The 14,661-nt window shown below is 38.3% G+C and overlaps 1 protein-coding gene across 1 annotated transcript; it reads left to right on the forward strand.

The window, feature by feature from the left end:
* The first annotated feature begins 1,013 nt into the window (after positions 1-1,013).
* LOC130428989 (uncharacterized) lies at positions 1,014-3,173 on the forward strand. The gene is made up of 2 exons (XM_056757320.1): positions 1,014-2,218; positions 2,325-3,173. Exons 1-2 carry the CDS (start codon positions 2,213-2,215, stop codon positions 3,096-3,098), a joined length of 780 nt encoding a protein of 259 aa, XP_056613298.1. The 5' UTR covers positions 1,014-2,212; the 3' UTR covers positions 3,099-3,173.
* Positions 3,174-14,661: the final 11,488 nt, after the last annotated feature.

Consider the following 14,661-nt stretch of genomic DNA (forward strand, 5'->3'; position numbering starts at 1 on the left):
ATTACATTTTTTCAAGGGTGTAAGTACTCCTCCCAGATCTTCTTTGAGAGTCAGCTGAACTCACTGATTCACACTTTTGCAATTTAATGTAATTTTTTTTAACTGTGAAAATTTTTTTCCGTGCCTGACCAGTTCTCTTTGGATCACTTCATCTTTTATAAAAGGTGGAACATTCGACAACAAGATCTTTTTCGCCGGTTGCATCAAAGGCATTACCAGTGTGTACGAATCATTCAGCACAATTCCACTAGCGACTAAATCATTAACCTTATTCACGTCATCTAGGAACAAAACATAAGCACTGTTCATCCTAGATGCCGACAAGATTTGATGCCCACAACTTGAACAAAACAACATTTTAACAAAACATTTATTTTACAATTCTTATACATTACAACATAATTCCGATAAAAAATATAACCACAAAAAATACACATCACATTAGTGAGAGAGAGAAAATTTTCCTGTGCTCAGTGATCATGCAGGACTGCCAAGAAAATCAACTTCTGGCCTTTTTCTATCACGATGGCAATTTTTGTTAGCTTGCGTTCTGGTATGAGCTTCATCACTAAATGTCTTGTTTGGAGTTTTAAACATCCAAGAGTCTAGTGGATCTCTGAAAAGTGGTTCAGATCTTTCAAAACATCTTCACATCAGCAACGGTTTACCTGAATCATCCGACTCATCTCTCTCTTCAATGGCCACAAAGCACTTTCCTTCTGCAAGAATAAATGCATTGTTGGGCCTTTTGGTTTACGACCTGAAGGCCACCACAGAGAGAGAAGTGGACATCTCTGTGAGACATGAGAGTTGTTCATCTGGGTTTAAGACATGGATTTATGCAGACCAGTCAAGTTCTTACACACTGACTGAATCAGTCATTTCTTTCTGAGCCTTGCCCTATACACAGAGAGGTATTGTCATGTTGGAAAAGAAAAGGGCACTCCCAAAACTGTTGCTATAAAATTAGAAGCACTCAATTCCATAGAATATCATTATATGCTATAACGTTAAAATTGGTACCCACAGAAATGCCTTAAGTAGTCAAACCTGTTTATTAGGAGGGGGCGACCCAAAACCTTTGGCAATATAATATATATAATTAATGCTTCTTTTAGCGGTTTTATTTTCTGTATTTAGGCTGTATACCATTAGTTAATGTAAAGCTTGTTTTAAGCCACCACAGTGTTATTTAAAACATAAATTAAATATCCTTTCATCAAACTTTCATTTCTGGTTACTTTGTAGTAATTGTTGGTGGTAAAACATTTTTGCATGCTGTAGATGCACAAGCATCTAAAACAAAACCTCACGAACCGTTTTGTTAATAAAAGATCTTTAATGGCATGTTTTCATAAAAAAAACAAAAAATCAATCTTTCAACCCATTTGGTTCGATCAAAGAAAGAGAAATGTGTAACAAACTGAAATAAAAGATCAAAATTAGAACATAGAACCTGAACGTCAATAATGAATTTATTTTCTTATGCTGTGTAATCGGTAATACTGGTGTTGTCCGTCTGTATTTTAAATGCAGGCTTTTTAGAAAATGTGACACAGAAGTTATTTTATAACTCATGAATCTTTATTTCACCTTTCATGTGATATCAAGTTATACATTTAAATGAACCTCAAGATTAGAGACAATAACCCAGTTTATACCTGGAAATCCCAAGAAGCCACGTGATTGGCTGAACAGTGTTGATTAATTCACTTTCAGGTGACATAACTTCCTGTTTACATTTAAATGAACCTTAAGGTTATTTAATAACTTTGTTTATATTTGAGAATTCTAAGCACCCACATGATTGGCTGAACAGTGTTGTTTATTTCGCTTTCAGGTGACATCACTTCCTGTTTACATTTAAATGAACCTTAAGGTTATTTAATAACTTTGTTTATATTTGAGAATTCTAAGCACCCACATGATTGGCTGAACAGTGTTGTTTATTTCGCTTTCAGGTGACATCACTTCCTGTTTACATTTAAATGAACCTTAAGGTTATTTAATAACCTTGTTTATATTTGAGAATTCTAAGCACCCACGTGATTGGCTGAACAGTGTTCTAAAATACTGTGTCGTTTTGCTGGAAGCCACCACACTCATGACCTAAAGCACACTGAAGAAAGAGCATACAGCATCTTCTCTGAGATATCCCTTGAGATTTTACAAACAATCACTACTTTTCTCTGAGCAGTTTACTTTCAACACCATGAAGGTATGTTAATCCAACCTTGTGGTAACATAAAAAATACTAAGGCACTTAAAAAAAAGATATATCCCCTTGATCAATCTGTACTCAATCTGTCGCTTCACTTTTAAAGCGAAGTGCAGATGGTACCTTCTCTGGTCCAGGCTATAACCTGAGAAAGAGCAGAAAACCTTCGAGCCCTCTGAAGGATCCCAACCTGTCTGACAACCTTGCAGTGATAGCACATGCAGTCAGCTTGGACCACAAGTACAGCTCCAAGTCTGGTAGCTCTCACTCGACACATAAACAACTAAAGGGCATAAAGCTAGAGAACCACTTCTTTAAAAACGCAGCTGTAATTCCAGAGTTATCTCCAGTACATACAAACACTCCAACACAAGCCCATTTTGTAGCACATACAGTCAGCTTGGACCACAACTACATCTCTAAGTCTGGCAGCTCTCACTCGAAACAACTAAAGGGCATGAAGCTAGAGAAGCACTTCTTTAATAACGCAGCTGTAATTCCTGAGTTTTGCCCAGAACTTACAAAGACTCACACCGTAGCCCATCTGGTGCACACCAGCCCAGAGGAACCTCTTTTAATCCATGGGAACAGCACAGAAGACCATCAAAGAATGTCTCGTGCTGTGGTGGATTCTATGTTAAAGAAATCCTCTGGCAAGCCTCTTAACTACAGCCTACAGTTAGGGCTTCGTGTGAAGCAACGCCTCTGGAAAACTCTAAACTGCCCCACCATGCTTGAAGAAGAGCAGCCTGATGGACTCATCCAAGTTAAAGAGATGTTCTCCAGACCAAGCCTAAAGAGATCTGCCCCTCGTATAAATGTGGACATTAGTGGTGAACCCCTGCCATACGCACCACAGAGGAAGAGACCCTGCCTGTGACATCCATGCAGATCCTAGATTATATTTAGTGTCTATAATGTACATAGTTCTTGAATAAATGTTTGTTCCTTATAACTATGAATCTGTCTTATTTATATTCAACCTTCTCATACAATTTCATACAATTGCAACTTAACTACTTGTTGGAATATTCGATTAAAAAAAAAGATTCAAAATCAATAAAATCACTTTACAAATACATTGAAAATAGTCAAGTAGCTTATCATAAAGTATGTATTTGTGTGAAGAGGTAAAAAACACAATTTAATTACTCTTATGAATTTTAGGTGAACTGTCTTTTGCGCACAGATAAGATGAAAGAAAATGTCAAATTAAAAGAAATAAAGAAATGGACAAAGATGCAAAAAGAGACTATTATAATTAGTACAATTATGCATTAAAGGGATAATCCAACCAAAAATGAATAAATGAGGATGAAACATCCGTCAATGTTTAACGCGCAAACCCTCAGTGAAACGGCACACTACTGTCACTTGTTCCTGCAGGAAACTCTCAAAACCAGCAGATAACAAAACAGGTTTTCTTTAATCCTGGGGGGCTAGCCGCTCGGGAGGCCTGGAGGGTGGCGGCTGCACCGATCAGGCCATCCCACCCGTATGGCGCCCCCCCAAAAAAATATTTGGGATGAGTCCAGGTGCACATAGGGAGGCCGGACGGGAGCGGCTCGGAAACCACAGGGGCTTCACGAATGGCCCTGGGGTAAGCCGGTGAGCTTTTCGAAAACAATGTGTTTGGTTTTCAAAGACGAGACCTTGTTTCTCGTTCACTTTATGTGACTCAACTTTATTGTATTTGTCGCTGGAAGCACAGGCTCACAGCACGTTTTCTGCTGAAAAGGGGGCGGAGACAAGGGGTGGAGACGCACACCAAAACAGTGTGTTTCTCCACACATGCAAAAGTGGGAATGTAGCGCATGGTATATTAAAAGATCTGTGGTGTATTATGAGCCGAAACTTTTCAGACACATTACGTGGACCCCTATGATTTATATTTCATTTGTGTAAAACTAGAAAAAAAAAATCACCCCTTTAAATATACTGATGTGCCTTGCCTGTGTCTTAGCTCGGTGGAGTCGCGCTGGAAGAGTCGCAGGTCTTGACACTCGTCGGTCTTCACACAAGGAGGGCTGCACACGAGGGCTGATGCTTAACTCTTCTGGACGATTTCCTTGCTGACCAATTTTGCACAGCTTTTCTGCAGAGACCCGATGTACTCGATGTACGGCAGCTCTTTGCTGTGCATGAGGTCGGTGTTGACCGTGTGGTACTGGAGAAAGAATGACAAGTGTTAAAGTCATGACACGCATTTAAGCCCAATGAAGTGTCCAAATATAAAAAAACATCCGACATACTAACCTTTTCAGGCTCTTCAGGTATTTGAGTGGAGTCTGTTTGGTCGATTTGGCCTCAGTGAGCTCACAGAGATCAAGCTTTGATTTCTCCCTGTTCCTCACAGACAACAGGGACGGCCGTTGTGGGTCCATGAAGGGGAGAAAACTAGCCACATTATCTACCTGAAAAGAAAGAAAAGGATTTGACATGACCACACAGATGAGACTTTTTGCAATGTTAAAACGAAACACTTTCAAATGATATTCTCACCTCCTGTTTGAAATCTTCATTCTGGAGGTCTTTCTCCAGGTACGTGGCAAAGTCTTTCAGGAGCGGATGATCCAGGGAGTGTTTCTGATACAGTCCCTTCTCTGCCATCAGCTTCCTCGCATGACTCTTCCACTGCATGTCGGGCTCGCTGAAATGTGAAAAACAAAGCATGTTATAAAAGTGCATATAAGTGAGTAGAACAACGTTCAAAACAAAGAGCTTTATTCTCACATCTGAAAGGTCACTGCAAACTTCAGAGGGCTCAGTCTCCTCAGTCTCTGCCACAGCTGGTGGTTCTGGGGTGGTGCCCGTGGACGACATTGGCGCCACTGCACCCGTCAGTGCTGGAGGAACATCAGTCACCACCACCTCAATCCACCTTTTAGAAAGAATTGAAACAAAGCTAAATTCACAGCTCCTGCAAATCACACAAACAAAAAGCAAGACGACACATTTCTGCTTCACCAACCTGTCGATGGGACTGGAGTACAACATGATCTTTGCCAAGTGGCCAGAACTGAAGACTATGCCAGACTGCAGAATCTCCAGAGAATTGGCCTTGGCCTTCTCCACCAGCTCAGCGATGGCCTCAGATGTGTGAATGAAGCTGCAGCTTGATATAATGATCATGTGAATGGAGACATTAGCGAGTCAGAATCAGTCCAGGGCCAGGGCTGATCAAATTATGACTGATTTACGGCTCTTAAATAAATGAATTAAAAACACTGTTAACCATTTCTGTAGACATTACAGTATTACTGGCAGTAGTTTGTTCAAAGATAACTGAACATTAAACATCGACAAATATTTATCTTGACAGAAAAAAAAAGTTTGTTACTTTCACCCATTTGAAACCCTTTTAAACTCTTGAGCTTTTATTTATTTTTGCTAGGAAACAAGACAAAAATGCTATACAAATCTTGTCAACTTACCTTTGAGAAGCATTCTTGATTGAAGAAGATTTTTTTCCAAAATCAAAATCCAAAAACTGCAGCAAAAGAATCTGCGTCGGATGTTCTAGCAGAAAGTGGGTGACTGGTCCTGTGGGGTCTCCTCGTTTATATCTACCTGAGAGGGAGGGTCTGAAATTGGGAGGGGCTTCATCAGTCATTTCAGTTTCAAAAAAGTTTTAAAATGAAGTGAAATTAATTTATAGTACATATACTTGTATTTTTGTTAAAGTGACTTTTTTTGTATAAATTTTACCAAACCAAGTGAGTGCACATGAGCCTCAGTTTCACCAGACTTTGGACCTAATGAACAAAGGGTCACCAAGTGTTGTATCAAGTTTGATCATGAAACAGTACATCACATTTTTGGAGTTGTCTGAGAGTCTTTTAGCCGCCCTACCACCAAAATCCACTAGGGGGCCCATAGGCTTCCATTGGTTTAAACCAGGGGTTTTCAACTGGTTCTGTGCCATGGACCATCATTCTGACTAACAAGTAATCGGCGGCCCACTATTGTTTGTGTGTGTGGGGGGTACTCCTTACCTGTTAGTGGGATTTCTGGGCATGGTGACCTCCACACAGTCTGTCTATTCGTGGTGAAACAGTGGTACATAGTGACAGCCTCATATCATTCTCTGGTTCCAGCCTTGCTCTGTACTTGTCCTTCGGATATGCCAGTGTGGAAAAACCGCTCTCATAGAGGTATGTAGTTGGAAAGGGTAAAAGACACCTCACTGCTTTTACTGTAAGCTCTGGAAATTCTGTCTGGAAACTTGTCCAGAACGTCACAAGTGGTTGTTTATCATACATATGCCTCCTGACAGAGTCTGTGGACATCTCTATGAGCTGATCCTCTTCTACAGTAGTTAAGCTTGACCCTGCTGCTGCATCATCACTGAATGGGAGCAGGATCCATTTGCTGTCACAGCGCCACTCATCAGAATCATTTAAGTACTTTCGGAATTGAAGCACAAGCTTCCTCAAATGCTCACACACAATGTCTTTGATGTCAGTGCTGTCAGATATTCCTCAACTGAAGGGAACATAGCCAAGTTACCACTCTCCACTCTTTCTATCCATCTTGACATTTTTTAACAAAGCCTCTAGTTTTTCGTAGAGCTGCAGGCCATTTGAATCTCTCCCTTGCATTGAATTGTTCAACTTGTTAAGCTCTGCAAAAACATCGGTGAGATACGCCAGCTTAGTTAACCAGTGGCTGTCCTTGAACATGTTAGCCAGTTAAGTGCACTCCTTCTCGCACAAGAAAGTATAGATAGCGTCACGTAGTTCAAACACACGGGAGAGCACCGCGCCGCGAGACAGCCATCTCACCTCTGAATGGTAAATGAGAGAGGCGTGTTCACTTCCTAAGCATTAAACACCTCACTGAACTCAACACTGAGATCTTTGGCGGCCTGAGCTTCTCTATGAATCATGCAGCTACTTTCTTTACGTGCCCAATCAATCCAGTCTGGCTGCCACTCATTGCTCTGGCTCCATCGGTACATAGCGCCACACACTTCTGCCACAAAATATTGTGTTCTTTGAAAAAGTCATCAATGGCTGAAAAGATCTCGGCACCTGAAGTTGGCCCTGGCAGTGGTTTGCAAAAGAGAAATTCCTCGCACATCATACTATTATCCTCGTAACGCACAAATGCCAAAAGTCTATTATCAACTTTGCACATCTGCAATTCTTGGTGCATTTGTTGTTGTTAAAGTTATACAGTTAACATATGGGCTATGGGAGTCTTTGTTTTGATACACTATTATGTTGAAGGCCTACAGAGAAAATACTGTTGTATCTTTAAGCAGTTGCACTTGTTCTGAATAGACTTTCTTGTAGTAGTCCTACAGAGAAAAATGTAAAATGCACTTGACCTAAATGCACTTTGTTTTCATGAGAGAACATTTAATTGTACAACTTTTCAGCAGGCCAGTACCCAGTACATTATTATTTAATATACACATGACTGGGGTCAAGTTAAACATCTTAGTTGAATTTTATTTTATACTGTGCATTGTTGCAAAGTGCTACATAAATATTTGCATAAATTGTAATTGATTTATTCTTTGAAACTTTAATATTTATGCAATTGCAATGCCTTGATTTTAGTAAAGTTAGTACACAGTAATAGCCATGAATGCAAGGGTACTAATAATTGGCCAAATTTCTTTCGGTGTTTCGGCTTTCGGCCTTGGTTTCCTATTTTTCAGTTTCGGCCAAGAATTTTCCTTTCGGTGCATCCCTACTGTAAATCCATATTTAACATAATCTTCACTGTATTTTCTTTTTCGTTTCCCACTACTTTTCCCTGTTTCCTCCGAAGTTGTAGCTTTTTCTGAAGAGCATGCAGCAGAAGCCTGTCCATCTGTCCTGACACCTGTCACTTTCCTCACAAAAAAAGCGATCCATGCTGGACAGCTCCACTTCAAATTTAAATTCACCTCAATAATGTTTTTCTTTTAATCCGAGATGCTGGTCTATTTCACGCACAAAATGAATCTGTACGTATATGACGTTGGGGACGCAAAACACAACGTTAGCAAAGCATAATATAGACCTGATAGGTGCAAAGCTAGCCTATCCTGTGTAAGTTTGAATCGCAACTCAAACTATTTTAAATATTTTCATTAAATTTAGAATTCACACCAATGGGCAAATATTATGAAAATGTTTGGAAAAATAAATTATGGAAAAAAAGTGATTTTAATAGTGAAATTAGGTAGGCTGGAATGCATGTCACGGTCCACATGCAATGCCGCCGCGGACCACCGGTTGAAAAACCCTGGTATAAACACTTGGTCTGAAATTTGATTTCAACAGACATTAAGATACTTTTTCCAATTTTCCAATTAAAAGACACATTAAAAAATACAACAGCACAGAAACAATATAAAACAATACATGTGTATGAAACTATACTTTTGATGCACATTAATTTATGAATCAATTATCATTTCTGTATCAACTTCTCTTCAGAAATAGATTATTATTCGAGACACTGATCAGATGTGTATTCAAGAGTCTCAGAGCTTTCCAATAATATATAGTTTGTCGTGATTCGATTAGAAATTAACGCACAATATTGACGCAAACTGCGCGTTATGTTTCCCATATACGGGACAATGACAGTTAACAACAAACAAGTACAATAACCTAACACAAGAAAGATTCATAGTTCATGTTGTGCTCTTTGTGTTTTTTTATTTTCGACATTCACTAAAACAAATGATTCTTACCTTAAAGTTGTGTTGTGGGTTGTTTGTCATTCAGGCACGGGCGACGCCATGTTTGTTTACGCGGCAGCATTCTGGGAATTGTAGTACCTCCGTGCGTTAGGTCAGCAAGTCGCTTTTTATTCAACGTATATATAATGAACTACTAAATATATTTATATATCGCGAATGTGCATTGGACTACGTGCACAAACAATGATTTACTGCGTTCCCCTCACATATCCCTACACTCCAGTTCCCAGAATGCTTTGCAGCGTAAACAAACACGGCGGCGCCCTTGAAGGAAGGAATTTGAACGAATGAACAGTTCAAACAGTAAATCACGAGAGAAACTTTCGATATTTTATTTATTGGGGAATGCAGCTGATGCCCCTTTCTGACAAGAACCCAGACTAGTGATGTTGAAATTAAGCTTTTCCCTCAAGTGTATCATAAAATGGTTCATTACTCGAAGCTTTTCAAAACTGTTCACAACAGCGCCATCTCGTGGTCAAATGTGGAAACGCGGTCTGTGTGTCAATTTTGGTTAAAATTTATTTCAATTTTAATGAATGTGTTTCGATCGGCAAATCCATTTATTCATAGAAACCTTTTTCTTAGTCCTGTATGTTCATGTGTGAGGCTCATGTAGACATACATGACAATTTATTTCTGTATTAATACAATATCGCTCGAGCAGGAGTGCGTGTAGTGTTTTTATATCATCATGGCTGTGATTAGGCCAGAGGCACGAGGCAATCACAGTCACGCAGATATAAGAACACAACATACACGAGCGATATTGCATGAATACATCAGTTCGACCGCACAAGTGTGTAGATAAACCAGAAACAACGTCGGAGTGTCTTTAAACCCCTCCGGTTTTAACGGAAATAGGGAACTACTTTCTTCCGCCACGAATCCAAACCCAGCATACCTCCGCTACCGAGGCCAAACAATCACTTCCTTTATATTTGCGCTGTGCTGAGAGAGACTTTTAAAAGTCAACTCACCAGGAATGTGTTAATCCCATTTCTATTCTCTTGATCGAGACCCTCGCGTCCCACTCTGTAACATTTTTAAACAATGAGTGCAGAGCGCTGTCAATCAATTGCTATAGACACCGCCAACACGTCCTCCAATTATCATGGTGTTTTTCCGCCACCTAGTGGCCATTTTCCAGTATTGAAGTTTGCAGGTGAGACTCGAATAATTCGAATATGCTGAGGGGGAATGTAAACACACACGAGAATGAAGAGGAAATCTCTCTCGGCGAGTAAAAGGGCTTACCGTTCATGAAGAGTGCTTCTAGGTCGAGACAGCACATCTTCTTCATCACTGTTGTATCTATACACCACTTTTCATTGATGTAGAAACATACCCCACCTCCGCGCGATTTTCCCGTTAGCCGGGCAGATGTAACGCGCTGTCCGGTATAAAGTCATTCAGCCACGTTTCCACGAAACACGAAACAGCAGAGTTTGAAAAATCCTTATTTGTTCGGCAGAGTAGAAGAAGTTCGTCCGTTTGTTTGGCAAAGAGCACAGATTCGCCAGATGTATGCTAGGCTGAGCAGTTTTAAAGCCGCTCGCTTAACACGCTCACGCGTCCTGGAGTGCTTTGGCAGTGCTGCTGCGCCTCCGACTACGATGTTTAATAAAACATCCGAATCATCAAAAACCGGTAAAATATCAGATGGTGTGCACTGCCGAATGTTCAGCAGTTCATCTCTTGGGAAGTGACTGTATGGGAAAAACAGCAAACAGGACAAACTAACAAAAACACTAAAACAACCGGAGAGCTCCACACAGAGGCAGCCATCTGCGGCGCCATCAAGCACAAACATCCTACACACTCTAAAATGTTTTACTGCGATTTACTCATTTTTTTTGGTGAAACAATTTACACAAAAAAATGAGTAAATTTTATTGCGGTGAATTCAATCATATATATACTGTTTATATTGAGTAAATCAAATGAAATACATTAAGTAAATCTGAGTAACTCCATTTATATATACGACAAATAAAATCGAGTAGATCTACTTTATTTTATTTTTGATATCTGAAGAACTTAATTATTTTATATGAAAAATAAAATCGAGTAGAGTTATTCAGATTTACTTATTTTGTTATTGCATTTACTCTGTTTGAACAGTAAATTTCATTGATTTTGCAGCTATAAAATTTACTAATTTTTTTAAGTGTAAATTGTTTCACCAAAATAAATGAATAGATATAATAGAAAATATAGCAATTATTTGTTAAAATTTTCACTATTTACTCAATGTGCTTTAATGTAATATTGGACTATCAATTATCAAAATGTTGCATTAACTTGTTTAAATTGTATTTACCCTTTACTCCAAGAGTACTTTACAATGAATAATAAAACCAAGTTATAAAGAAAGCACATGTGCACACATTATTTAAATTACAAAATGTATTTGTGAATTAAACATTTGACAATGTGAAATCATTCTAAAAATCATCATAACATTTAAGTATTTTGCATGTAAAATAGCCTTATAGAATAAACCTTACTGGTGAATACCAACCATATCACCCAACTTTAAAGCAATAAATTAATTACTATTGTAACTGCCTCATTAAAGGGATAGTTCAACCAAAAATGAAACTGTTGTCATTATGTACTCATCCTCAAGTTGTTCCAAACCTGTATAATTGTCTTCTTCTGTTAAATACCGAGGAAGATATTTGGAGAATGTTTATACACAGATGGTTGGGCCTCATTGACTTCCACGGTAATAAAATAATACTATGTAAAGTAAATGATGTTCATCAAATATCAGAATGTTACGAACATTGTTCAAAATATCCTCTTTTGTGTTCAACAGAAGAAACATGTTCAGGTTTGGAACAATTTATGGGTGAGTGTTTCATGAAAACATAACAAAATTTTAAGCAAACTATCCGTTAAGACAATCAATCAAAAACATTTCAACAGGGATACCCATTCATTGCGATGATCTTGAATACTAAAGCTGTTCAAGATCAAGAACTATCACTTGGAGACAATCGATAATATTGTAAAACTTTCAAACAGGTACCCATTTTGTGGGATGATCTTGAATAGTCTATCCAAGCAGCTGGTTTTTTTAGTCTCTGAACCTTAACAGACAGTTTTGCTAGATCCAGTTCAAGAAGAAGTTTTTGGAACACTTCAAATGAGTATCTGTGAGTCTTGGGATATCTCCGATCCAGCAAGTAAGTGAGACCCAAAAGATGGCAGCAAGCTCTTATGAGATTGGCAAGATTTTTGAGGACAGTGATGCCCTCAATCACTATTCCTACATCGGTGACTGCCCCATTGCTCTGCAGGATGTAGATTTTAATAGCCTCCTCTGCCAACTCCTCTTCCACAATGATAGTATGATCAGCAGAATCCTGTAGACACATTGTAAAGATTGTTGGTTAGACTTTACCCTAAGTTTCAGCCCGAATGTTACAAGACAGTGACAAATACACAAAAACATAGCATCCCTTCAGGGTGCTACAAACCATATTATAGGTGAAATCCTAAAGTTTACTGGGGAAGTTGTTAGATCAATTAATTAACTGTTAGAAGCAATTTTCTTGTTCTCCATTTGGGAAATGCATTTTTAACAAAAAAAAAAAACATGACAAACGAAGAGACCAACATTGAGCTTCAATGCTGTATAACATTAAAACATTTTTTACCCAAAAGAAAATGATGTAAAAAAATCTTCAATTAAAATTCATAAGAAAATGCAACTGAGTTAGCCCTGGAATTAACCTCTATTATAAAATGACTATCTACTCCACCATAGCTGCATCTCAATCTACTCCCTAGGTTGTGAATTAGAATATCAGGTATGAATTTGGGCACTGGAAAGGACAGTAAGGATTCAGACTCACTACAGAATCAAAAAATAAAACCTTAAGGGCACACCTTAAATCACCCTGCAATGTGATTATTAGACTTAACTCACAGAAATTATGATGTGCAGTTTTATTTTCATTTCAGTGGGATATTACATTACTCAATACGAGGGTCATACGGGATCTGTATACGTTTTTTTTAATTCTGTGCTTAAATTTTGAAAAGTCTTCGGGTACTGCGTTTGCGTGTGGAGGAATTGTCAAACAGTTTAGAAAACACAGCGGTTTTGAAAATATCGGCGTTCGTGTGTTCGTGTCCCCATAAAGGTTCATATGCATTTGGAGATTGTATTCACTCTAAAAATGGCTGGGTTAAAAACAACCCAATTGGCAACCCAGCGCTGGGTAAATATTGGACAGAACACATGCTGGGTTAAAGTAACCCAGCACACTGGGTTACACATGAGAAAAAACCCAAAATGTAGTAATTTTAACTATTCATGTGTTTAATTCTGGGTTATTCTTGCTGGGTTATTCTTAATTTATTCTGTACTTCATTGTCAATCAAGAAAATTGACATGTGTTTTAAAAAAAATAATTTTTATTTGACTGTAATTGTTAATAAAAATGTCAACTTTTACACCCAGTAACAGCATTATTTTTAGATTTGCATAATTAAAAGAAAACAGTTTAATTATAATAAATAAAATGTTTCATATCAAACATTAACAAGCATTATAAATAACATTATAAATGACTAATAAACATACTCCACAATATGTAGCAACAAATGTCAATTAATAAAACATAGTAGACATATAAATGATGTATAATACATTATGAATTACACCACTTAATACACTAAGAAACCACACGTGCAGCAAATTAACTCATTAAATACATGCTACCACACTCGTCTTTCTTTAATATGTGCACAAACCTTTAAATATTTGGTTTAAAACAGAGGGAGCAACATAATTGACTGGCCGCTTAATATCCAGAGTGAACACCGAGAGAGGCGTTCCTGAACCGTGAATGCTCGCCGGTTTGACTCAAATTTTGTTAAATTCTCACTAAAGTTCATAAACTTAGCTTACATGTGATGGGGTACACTAAAATTTTATTAATTCGCATTTTCACACATCTTCACAGGACTATGCGAGTTAATTTATCTGTAATGGTGATCTGAGGTAAATTGCTGGTCGTCTAAATTACATCACTAATGTTAGTTAAGACACTGTTGCCTTGCAAAACGTTACAAATTATGCTTATTTCAATAAATATTCAATTAAAACGTAAAAACGTAGCTTTAAATTGCTCCAGCCAGTGACTTTGCCCCTTTGTTCTTTATAAAAATGAAAGTTGCGAAGTACACTCAACGTCTTCAGGGCGGTAAGCGCTCGAGACTCTTCAAATAACCCAGCGGTGAGCAGAAACAACCCAGCACATTAACCCAGCGGGTTTAACCCAACACCTTGAAAACTAAAACTACCCAAAAAGTGTTTAACATGTGGAAAAATAACCCAACAAAACAACCCAACGGACTCAACCCAGCGGTATGGGTTAAAAAATAACCCAGCCATTTTTAGAGTGTTGTTACACGTAATCCACACATGCAGATCGCCCAAACAATCAAAATCAAGAGCTCTTTCCTCTCAAATTTCTTATTCGTCTTTCCACCCGTGCTCCTTTCTCTCCAGACACTTAACACAGATACAGATTAACAAGCAACAAGTAAGCAAACATGGCAAATTATCCCGCAGTGCAGCTGCAGACAAGCGCTCTGGAAATGTTTCCCCTTCAATGAACCACATGAAATACAGATGTGTAATACGGAATGTGTAAACTAAAGCTACATCCCTAACCAAATTCACAGAAGGCTCCAACTGAGCGTTTGTCGAGCCGCCTCA

This window comes from Triplophysa dalaica, chromosome 9 (genome assembly GCF_015846415.1).
Source record: "Triplophysa dalaica isolate WHDGS20190420 chromosome 9, ASM1584641v1, whole genome shotgun sequence".
NCBI lineage: Eukaryota > Metazoa > Chordata > Actinopteri > Cypriniformes > Nemacheilidae > Triplophysa > Triplophysa dalaica.